This window comes from Aotus nancymaae, unplaced genomic scaffold (genome assembly GCF_030222135.1).
Source record: "Aotus nancymaae isolate 86718 unplaced genomic scaffold, 86718_ANA_hifiasm-v0.15.2.pri h1tg000001l, whole genome shotgun sequence".
Taxonomy (NCBI): domain Eukaryota; kingdom Metazoa; phylum Chordata; class Mammalia; order Primates; family Aotidae; genus Aotus; species Aotus nancymaae.
In genome coordinates this window covers 4,035,487-4,046,555 of record NW_026988412.1, presented here as the reverse complement: position 1 = coordinate 4,046,555, position 11,069 = coordinate 4,035,487, and the positions used below count along the sequence as shown (strand labels likewise).

The window sequence follows — 11,069 nt, the reverse complement described above, 5'->3', positions numbered from 1 at the left end:
GGAGAGGAGGAGTTCACTTCTTTTAAACCTGGTTTTTCTTTTCACAGGGGTAATTCTTGCCTGTGGCCCCGGCCCTGACCCCAGCCCCGCCGGGCACTGCGTGCTTTCTCTAGAGAGCCCAGGATTTATGACTCAGGCTCTTCTAACAGATACATTTAGACAGGTGAACTAGGAGCCAGGGATGCTCTCTGGCCCCGCAGCGGAGGGAAACTGGTCAGGGCCTCCGCTGCTATGGCTCTCCAGGCTGCGCTGATCGGGTCCATGTGCGCCTCGGCCAGGGTCACGGCGCTGGCGCCATACTCAACTCTGGGTGGCTCAGGAGAGCTAGACCCTTAGGGTGGGCAGGAGATGGGGAAAGGGGGTTCTCGCTTCTCGAGGAGCGCTCAGAGTCTCAGAAACCTTGACTGTTCCCACTCTCTCCCCTATGCCCTCTTCCTTGTCTAGCACATTCAGCCCAATTCCTTTGGTGTTTACTGGCCACAACCTCAGAACCCTCAGGTCCTGACCCCCTCAAATCAGTTCAGGTTCAAAACCTCACCGCCTTGGCCCTCCCCGCATGGCTCCGGGGCACGGTTAGCTGCGCAGGTTGGGGAGTTCAGAACTGTTTTGGTGCAGGGTAGAAACAGAGAAATGGGTTGATGTTCAATCTTAGGGGCAAAGAATTCACGGCTGCGTAAAACCTCATTTAAATGGAGTAGAAAAGATAATTCTGTAGTTTAACAGAGACTTCCTGAAGCTGCAGGTGCGGGGAGAAAGATGTGGCCAGGCCACCTGGGTTAGAGTGGTGAGGGATTCCACCATCAGGGAGAAAAGAACTTGTCCCTCAGGCCTAGAGCTGGAACTATGCTGTTGGTCTCCCGCCGGTCTCGCTAGGAGTCCGGAGGGCGCCGGATCTCTGCGCCTGGTAGCAGCAGGCGGAATCCTTTTGCCTCCTGCCCCTGTATCACCTCTTGGAGAGGAATGAGTTCTGGTGGCTGGGCCTGGCTGTAGGAGACAGGATCTGGACTGTACCCCTCTCGAATCGCCAAAATCGCCCCCACTATTTCAAGAGTGGTTGACTATTAAACATTGTGAAGATTTCCTGGGAGAATGATTGAGGACTTGGCCAGGAATGGGACATGAAGGAATCAGTTCCACGGCACACCGCCTTGTGCCTTCCTGCCAGGCGCCCTGCACCGCGCTGGACGCTTACCTTGGCACTCCCAGCCAGCTGGGGTACTGATCCCACTCTTCCCCAGCCGCTACCGAGGGAGTGGGGAGGTAGAGGCAGCCACACCCTAAACACCTTGCCACGACCAACTTTTATTCTCTGTCTTATTATTAATGGTGGTGGAAATAAAACTAAAACCCAAATGAAAACGACGGATAGTACTAACACACTAATCAATTTGAGATGACTTCTCCAACATTCCCAAAGCCAGAGGAAGGAGGGGGCTGCAAGGGGCTCGGAGCAGTGGAAGGTCCCAGGCCCAGCTGGGCATGGAAAGTGTGTGTAAGTGTGTGTGTGTGTGTGTGTGTGTGTGTGTGTGTAGAAGGGTGGGTTGGGGGGGTGGAGGTAGGCCGAGGGGGGAAGACAGAAGGAGGGGGTAGAGTTTCAGGGCGGGGAGGGGGGCGCCGGGGCTCAGTGACGGGAACCAATGAGCTGCCAACTCGCGCGTCTCCGGCGTGACTGCCGAGATTGACGTGGAGGACACGTCAAATTGATTCCCTCACGCTGCAGCCTCCCGGTCAGACGAATTTCTCCCAATCGGATGAAGTTCAATCTGGGCCTGGGGTCGCGGGCGTGGAGAGTGTCCTGGGAGCGGGTGGCAGCGGCGGCGGCAGGCCCCAGAGCGGGCGGCGGCGCGCTAGGCGGCCGCACTCAGCGCGTCTCCAGCCCGCGGCCGGGCCGCCGCGGCTCTCGGCTCTCGCGCGCCCTCCCTCTATGCCTCTCCAGCGGCGGCGGCGGCGCCCGAGCTCTCCCGGACTGCGCCGGGCCCAGTCCGGGCCACCCCGGCGCCAGGCAGCTGGCTGGCCCGCGCGCTATGGGTAAGGGGCGGGCGACAGACAGGGCGCGGGAGGGCAGATGAGGTGGGTCGGGTCCCCGCGCCTCCCTTCCCTCTCCTCCGCTTTCCCTGGGCGACCCAATCCTGGGTCCTGGAGGAGCTCTATTCTCCTCGGGTCCCCAGCCTTTAGGGGGCAGTTTGAGCAAGTCTGGGAAGGGAGTGTTCCAAGTAGACGCGTTAAAAGTTTGAAAGGGCACGGAGGGCTACAAAGCGCGGTGCTCCACTCAGCGGCTCCTCTACGCCCTCGTGCAATCGGAGGCGGACCCAGGCGGTTTGCCCTTGGACTCCAAGTTGTCTGGGGACCCACAGGTCACCTTTGGAAGTGCGCCTGGGTGCAGTCCCTCGCCCCGCGTGGGGACCGTTGGCTAACCAGCCGGGTGTTTTCTCCCCTTCCTGCTCACTCTTCTCGGGCGCATCCGTAGAGCAGACCTACGGCGAGGTGAACCAGTTGGGCGGTGTGTTCGTCAATGGCCGCCCCCTGCCCAACGCCATCCGCTTGCGTATTGTGGAGCTGGCGCAGCTCGGCATCCGACCCTGTGACATCAGTCGGCAGCTCCGCGTATCCCACGGCTGCGTGAGCAAGATCTTGGCGCGCTACAACGAGACGGGCTCCATCCTGCCTGGGGCCATCGGGGGCAGCAAACCCCGCGTCACCACTCCCAACGTGGTCAAGCACATCCGGGACTACAAGCAGGGAGACCCTGGCATCTTTGCCTGGGAGATCCGAGACCGGCTGCTGGCCGACGGCGTCTGTGACAAGTACAATGTGCCCTCGGTGAGCTCCATCAGCCGCATCCTGCGCAACAAGATCGGCAGCCTGGCGCAGCCTGGACCGTACGAGGCAAGTAAGCAGCCGCCGTCGCAGCCTACGCTGCCCTACAACCACATCTACCAGTACCCCTACCCCACTCCCGTGTCGCCCACGGGCACCAAGATGGGCAGCCACCCTGGGGTCCCGGGCACAGCGGGCCACGTCAGCATCCCGCGCTCATGGCCCTCGGCACACTCGGTCAGCAACATCCTGGGCATCCGGACATTTATGGAGCAAACAGGTCAGTCGTGGCGGCCTCCGTAGCCTTCTATTATGGGGCAGAACCTGGGGCGGGCAGGCTTGCAGGAGATGATCACACTCACTCTCCTCTCGGGACCGGTTCTGGCTCAGGGGAGGGTTCCACACTGGCCAGGGAGGCTGGGGGTCCTTCTGTGAGAGACCTCGGACATCTTGAACTTTTTATGACAAATATGGAAAATATTTCCCAAATGGAAGAGCAATCGCCGACCACAAATTTGGAGGCCTGAAATTGCGCTTTTTCATTCTTGCAAAAAGTATGCAAACTCCTATTGCCAGATCTAAGAAAAAAAAAACCCACTCAGGCAATTCTGAGACCCTTTCTTTAGCTCTCAGAATCCTTCATGATTTCCCAAGGGTTCTGTCCCCACTCCCAGGCCCAGTGGTTCTTCTGAGCTAAAGGAAAAGGGGCTTGGTGGTTGGTTGAGTGGCCTACATCTTGAAGGCCCTGTGGCTTTGCAGGTCCTAGAGTTTAGGATGATGGCTGCTGGGGCTGCAGCCACCCTCACAAGGGTTTGTCCTTTACCTGCCCTTATAGCTCAACAAACTGTTGGTCAAGTGGGTAACAAGGAAGATGGGGAAGGTGGGGAGGTTTGAAATAACTTTGATGCCTGGCTGGGAAAGAATCTGGCCAGAATCCAGTCTGGATTTCTTTGCACTGTCCCCAGCTGCCAGCAGCTGGCTAGGGAATGGCATAATCCTAGGTGAGCAGACTCAGGAGGAGGGTAAGGAGCAAAATTCACTGTAGTCCAGGAGGAAAAAGCAGTGGCTGGACAGAAACTGTGAATGCTCAGCTCCAGCAGCAGCGGCGCTTCTGTGACCCTGCACTGGCTTTGTATTTCCTGGTAGCTCTAACCCAGTCCGAGCAGCATGCTGAGACCAAAGCTTCCCATGGCGTGGCAGTGGGCATCTGGTGGGGAGGCAAGCCTGCACGCAGATCTGGGGCTTTCCTTTGGTTCCAGGCACACACAAGGGATTGGAGAGCAGCTGTGTGCTTCCATCTGACTCCCGAGGGCCACAAGGTTGATGGTTCTTTTGGGAAACCCTGGGCATTTCCAGAGGCAGTTCTGGTAGAAACAGCTCCCTGCCCTTCAGATGCTTGTGCAGATGTTGAGACATCCATACAATTTTCATGAGGTTGCGTAGATTTGAACTTGGAAATTTCTGGGAGCCATGTCTGGACAATGGAGCGGCCGCTTTGGTCAAGTCTGCCCATCCCTCGACCCAGCAGCAGACTCCCGTTGGTGGGAAATTGGTTGAAGGCTAGCAGGAGGGGGCAGCAGGCCTGACTGCCTTTCCTCTGCCCCGCCAGGAGTGGTGAACATCCCAGTCCCTGCCACCCTCTGCCTCCTAGCCGAGTGTCAGGCCATCTACAGGTGTTGTGGGACCCCTGGCCTTGCCTTCAGATACAAGCTGGGTGGTTGGCCACATGTATGCCCAGGTCAGATTAAGAGGCACCTTCTAATCCGTCCTGTGTTCCCTGCAGGGGCTTTGGCTGGGAGCGAAGGCACCACTTACTCTCCCAAGATGGAAGACTGGGCTGGCGTGAACCGCCCTACCTTCCCGGCCACCCCCACAGTGAATGGACTCGAGAAACCTGCTTTAGAGGCAGATATTAAATACACTCAGGTAACCAGGAGGCAGGTGAGGGAGGTGATCTTAAGTAGAGAAGCAGAAGGTTTGGGGAAGTGAGGAAAAAGAGAGAGAAAGAAAGAAAAGACAAAATTCTTCCAGGCAGGCAGATGGTTGTATTTGGCGGCCTGGCCAGGAAACGTCTTCCCGAGGCATATTTCTGTCCTGTCCTTAAGCGCTCTAGTTTGGGGGAGTCTGACTTTTGAGGGGTTGACTTGCCTTTGCCAAGATACTTTTGCTAAAAATGCTGGAACTCCAGACCACAGATCAAGGACCTTCTTTCTCTAAATCTCAATGTGAATACCATGACCCCTTCCAATTGTTATTTGTAACAATTTGAGTGAATTCTTAGAAATCACTTTGCTAAAGAGTCCTTACTAGGAAATTTAGACGCCAGGTCTCACGTGGGGATAACGAATGAGGACGGGAGTGGATGCAGGGCGTGGGGAGAGGGGAATGAGAACCCCCATCTCAGTGAAGGCATGCGCTAGAGAAGGCTGGATTTTCTGCTGCTGACGGTCCCTTTCTATACCCACAGTCGGCTTCCACCCTCTCGGCCGTGGGCGGCTTCCTCCCCGCCTGCGCCTACCCGCCCTCCAACCAGCACGGCGTGTACAGCGCCCCGGGCGGCGGCTACCTCGCCCCGGGCCCGCCGTGGCCGCCGGCACAGGGCCCTCCTCTGGCGCCCCCCGGGGCCGGTGTAACCGTGCACGGCGGGGAACTCGCGGCAGCTATGACCTTCAAGCATCCCAGCCGTGAAGGTGAGGAGCACAGGGAGGGGGTCAGATGGATGCTGGAAGGGTTAGGAAGGGTACTGGGAGGGGGTGTGAGCCTGGGAAAAGGGAAAGCAGTGGGGAAGAGGTGGGTCCTGGGCAGAAACCCTTCCTCTGGGTTAACAGTCGAGACTGTAGCTTTTTGGAGCAGATTAGTTCTGACAGGTGTCCCTGTAAACGTACCCGAGGTTAAAAGAGGCTGGCCCCAAGACTGTCCCCCTGGAAGCCCTTCTGGCACACAGGACTCGTGGGTTTGGATCCTGTTCTGACACCTTAGAGCAAATTCCTCCTTCTCTCTGGGTTTCTCCATCTAGAAACACGTCTAGCAGGCACCCTCCAGGCTCACCATTCTGTGGACCTGTCTTGGCACCTGAGCCCTTTCGATGAGATTGCTTGCTAGTGGCCCTGACCTCAATCCTAGGACCCTTTCTGTCTCTGCCCCACTGCCCATCTGTTTCTTCCAGATTCCTTACAGAAAAAAAGGGCCCTTGGATTCTTTTTCTTAAATACACACTGCGGGAAAGTGGAGGACATGTGAACCAGTGTCCTTTACTCCAGGCTCAGGAGCTTCTTGTGGTTGGGGGGTCTCTCTTTCTGTGGAAAATGTGGCTGGGCGTCTTGTCTCCTTTTCTGCTTCCTCCTCCTCTTCCTCTTCCATAAGCCCACTTCCTGAAAAGTCATGGAACAGATTTTAGGTATTTCATTGACAGCAGCGTGAGAAGCATCTCTTCACACTGCCCAGGAGGGTTCCAGTTTTTCCTTTAATTTAGGAAAAGCTCTCCAGCCCTTGAGTCTTCACTTTCTTTGTTGTTAAAAGGGATGGCTTGATTTGCTAATTTCAAACTTGATGGGTCTTAGGTTCTGAGCACTAGAAATTTGCAACCTCAACCAACCTGGGAGAGGAAAGGGTCACCCCAGGGTGTCTCAGTTCCAGCAGAGAAAGGGATGAAGCACAAACCTGGGGGACAGCATGGTGATCCCAGATTATAAAGGATTTTTACCAGCTGCTTTGCCTCCACCTACCCAGGACTGGGAGAGAGATGAATGTAGTGGCAGGTGGCATTGGGCAGGCAGGGGACAGGAGGGGCATCCTCCTTGGTGCTGCCCCTGCAAGAAGTGATTTTACCAAGTAGTCTTGAGCACAGGAGGGCGTGCTCTGGGGATTGGGGATGGAGGAGAGTGGGCGGCAGGAAGGAAATTAAGAGGCCATCCACAACAGTGAAATGGAGGAAAAGAAATACTTTAGAAAAAGTGTTTTCCACCTTTCCTAGAGCACAGATATCCTGGGATATTAGGACAATGTTCACTTGCCTGGTTATAGACAAATCCAAGTAAAGAAAATTTATAAAAATTGAGAATTAGAGCTCTTTTAAACTTCGAATTAAATTTAAATAATAGGATACTATCACTTGCTCATTTATAGAAAAATTGTAATGAAGGAAATGTTAAAAGTGGAGAGTTAGAACTCCTATAAACTTTATGTTTAAGGACAGCTAAGGGTCGCAGATGAGCTCATCACTCATCTTCAGCCTCTAATCAACTTGTTTTCTCAACAACTGAGGCTATCTGTTGAAATCGAAATCAAAATGAAATGTACCACATTACACAAATCACTTAAATAAGCAGGTTCTTTTGAATTAAAAGAGTATAACCACAGATTTGAAATATTTCCCTGGGTTCATCCTGAGGAGAAGGAAGACTTAGAAAAAAGACCCACAGTCTTCAGGAATGCATTTGTTTGCCCTGGAGGCTTTTTAAGCTCTACATTAGACACAAATTGTGAAGTGCAGATAACAACCCCAAGGTAATACACACAGTTTCTACTTGTAAACTACCTCTCATTAATTTGAGGTGGAAGTGGTGGGGAAGCTGATTTCAACATTTAGCCTCACTGGTGATTGATTTGCTTCAGAAGACACTTTCCTTTTCAGAAATACAGAGCCATTGAATGGTGCTGGCATTTAAGTCCCTTTTTACCATTTTATCGGCTTTCTATTATGTAATATCCCACCTGTTTTCAAAAACTACATCAATAATTTGTTACTCTAGTTATTAAATTAATAATTTAATTTTGTGGTCCTCTAAGTTCTTTAAAGTTTCTAATAAAAGATAATCAGATAACTTGGGGACATTGTTAACAACGATTTCTCAAGCTGACATGCAATCATTTGTGTTCAAACAGGAATACAGAAATAATTATTCATTATCTATCTATTTTTACAGCCTGAGAATTACATACATACTTGGGTTATGGATTTTTACTCTTCACTGGTAGAACGGCTGACTTCAAAGATCTATCTCCCCAACACAACTCATCTTTGAAAAGACAAACAAACAAATAAATAAGAATCACTGCCTTTTATTTTCTGATCAGTTCTTAAGAAATTAATATCTTCAAGCAAATCTGTCCCACAGGACAATTTACTATCACTAACTGTTCAATTCATAAGAATAGTAAGAGTAGCATGTACTGAATTTCTTTTCAGTAAGAAAAACTTCTTCAGTATAGTGAAAAGCAATTTAGTATAATGAATGCTCAGTAAAAACAAATATCTTTGATCACCTAACACACACCCAGAACACACACACACAGTGATATATATATCAATATGTCCTCCAAATTAGTGCAAATGAACATTTTAAGTTACCTTAAGTGAAACTTAATCAAGTGTCAAATTGAAAATTTAACATTTAATTAAATATTAATTGATTAATTGTATTACCTAATTAATACTATAACATTTTTTCTTATTTCTTAAAAGGTACTGAGTGTGGGTTTCCTATTATGTAGGCAAAAAGTATGATTTAAAGTTCCCATTCCCTGAAAGGGAACTTTAATTTTTGGGAATTGAGAAGGATAGGAAAAGTTTCACCGAATCTTCACTTGGTGAGGCTGATATTGTAGAAATCTCCACCCACATTCAAATGTCCTTTCACAGCCAGGCACGACCATCTCCCCTTCTCCACCCTTAGGTGACGGACACCACCAGATGTTCCCTCACGACAGCTGGTATTTACAGGGCATTTTCAGAGACCCTCGAAAACTCAGGGTTTTAAATCCCTCCCCGTGGGGCTCTGGAATGACTATAGGTTTGGAAATCAAATCTATATATTCTCACAAAGAAAATGTATTGCTTATATTTTTAAAGATAACTTGCAGCTTTGCTCCAGCTGCTTCTGCCTGGAGATTAGATCTTGGAGGATCCTAAAAGTGAACTTTGTTAGGGAGCACTAGGGCGCTGGCATTGTCACACCTGGCCGCTGCCCACCCCAACCTCTTTCGATCCAGCCCCGGGGATCCCTTCCCAGACCCGTGCCTCCCCTCAACGTTGGTCCCAAAGTGCCCTGCAGTCGCAGTTGAATATTTATAAAATGCCTCTCCCCGTTCTTAGCCCCTCCCTTAGATGAGCCTGACCGAGGCTCTAGCCGCAGAGTGCCCAGACATACCCACCCACATAGCCCCATGTCCTATGGAGGGAATGGAGGGCAGGAGGGGTCCTGTGAGAAAGAAGGGCTTGGACAGAGCTAAAAACACGCAGGATTCGCCCCTGTAGGGTGGGATGCAGTCACCCTGGGTGTTTATTTTTCATGGGTTCAGTTTCTTGCTTGTCTCTAAGGTAACCGTCCCTTGGCTGAGAAACCTCCTCCTCCTCAGATGTTTTCTAAACAGGTCCTCACTTTGAAGTGTGTGTCCAGGGTAGAAAGAAAAGGTCTGAATACTTGTTGGCTGGGCGGCCACAACTGTGTTTAGGAAAAAGCGCGGAGAGCCAGGGAAAAGTAGAGGGGCCACTCTGTCCTGGGAAGGTCTTTAGACCTCTTTAAAACCTCAGCGAAACCGTGTGTGTGTGTGTGTGTGTGTGTGTATGTGTGTGTGTGTGTGTGTTGCACAGAGGTGGTTGGCTCAGCTCCGCACAGCCACAGCAAGTTGCGTCTAAGGCTGAGGCGAGAGAAGTTGTAGGAGAAAAAAAAATCCAGAGTTCCCCTCACTCCAAATCGAGGCGCTCCAAGTTCCCCCTTTAAAGGAGGGCTTCCGGAAAAAATGGAAAATGGTCCCCTTTAGGTATAAACAAACTGTGGATCCTGGTGTAGGAGAAGCAGAGTGGACCAAGGTTGGGAAAGGAAAAACAGGCTTGCGCAATCGTGGCGTCACTTTCTGGCTTCCAGTAGCATAACTTGGGCCCCTTCCCAACCCCCTAAATAATAGAGTAAGGCGCAGAATACCGCCCGATCTGGCAAGCCCACTGTCACTTAATCCGGAGGCCCCCAGGCCCCAGGACGCGCTGTGCCCACAGTGGTGAGCGCAGCTGGATCCCCGAATCTCGCGGGCACAACGAAGTCTGCCGCTCACTTTAAGCGCAACTGCCTCCTACCTCGGAGGAATCCAGGCCGCTCCAGGGAACTCTTTGGTGGCCCATTTCCCGCACGATTTTCCCCTGCCCACAGCCAGCTCCGAGCCGCGGGTGTCAGCGGACTCAAAGCTTTGACTTCCCCTCGCACCTTTGCTCGCACCTTGGGTTTGGGGAGAGTGAGGGTCCGCAGGAGGGGCCGTGCGAGGTTAGCGTTCAGCTTCCTTCCGCGGAAGTTTCCATCAGACCTGAAAACCTTCCCAGCCCTCTGCACCCTTCACTTCCTTTACTGAGCGGGTGGTGAGGGGGTTGGAGGGCAACGGGAATTGCACCTGGCCAGCGGTCAGAGCTTGCAGATGGCCTTGCGAGGAGTCCCGCTTGCCAAAGCTCTCCTTGCAAGTCTCTCCCTAAGCGGGAGAGGGAGGGCTGCTCGCCCACGGACGCTTGGAGTCTCTGGAGAGCGCGAGTTTCTGCTTCCCTCTTCCAGAGCCTTCGAGGGTTGAGCGCGCAAGACCTGGCTCTGCAGGCGTCCAGAGCCCGCGTGTCTCTCGCCCTGGCAGCGCTGGGCAGTGATCCGACGCCCCTGTGCTTCCTCCCGCAGTGGCCGACAGGAAGCCTCCCAGCCCGGGCACCAAGGCCCCGGACGCCCTCAGTAGCTTACACGGACTGCCCATCCCGGCCTCGACCTCCTAGGGGCAGCTCTCCCCGGACCCGAGCCTGGAGGGAACGACAGGCGGACCCGGGCGCACAGGTGTTCGCGGCGGCCCCGGCGAGCGGCGCGCGCAGGACCCGAGGACAGGCGGCGTAGAAACCGGCGCAGGCCCGCGGGGGGACGCCTCGCCAGCCCCCAGGCCCAGCCCTGCCTCTGGCCGGACCCACCACACTCCTTTATTGGCCTGAGTTTTAGGCTTCGCTGAACTTTGGCTTTAGACCGTTGCACCCTCCTCACAGTCCTTGCTCTGACGTGGCCTCCCTCGCTCTGCCAGCCTCAAGTTTCTTTTTTGTGTCTCTCTGGTCCGTCTCGGTCTCGCCTTCCTCCCTCTTTCCTTCCCTTGTCTTTCTTTCTCGCTCTCCCTCCCTTCTCTTTCTCTTTTTCTCCTCCCTCCCTTCCACCCGGCCTTTCCCGATCTTCCGTCCCTCCCTCCGCTCTTCCACTCTCTTTTCCTTCCTTCGACCTCCGCTCCAGTCCCGCTCCCCGCTCCTC

General features: G+C 53.2%; 1 protein-coding gene across 2 annotated transcripts; it reads left to right on the top strand.

The window, feature by feature from the left end:
• The first annotated feature begins 1,751 nt into the window (after positions 1–1,751).
• On the top strand, positions 1,752–10,673 carry PAX1 (paired box 1). 2 transcript variants are annotated; one of them, XM_064360864.1, is made up of 5 exons: positions 1,752–2,028; positions 2,468–3,097; positions 4,601–4,743; positions 5,285–5,507; positions 10,477–10,673. In XM_064360864.1, exons 1-5 carry the CDS (start codon positions 1,752–1,754, stop codon positions 10,671–10,673), a joined length of 1,470 nt encoding a protein of 489 aa, XP_064216934.1. The 2 variants fall into 2 exon arrangements, with proteins under 2 accessions (XP_064216934.1, XP_012318851.2); XM_012463428.3 differs by having other exon boundaries at positions 10,467–10,558.
• The last annotated feature ends 396 nt before the right edge of the window (positions 10,674–11,069 follow it).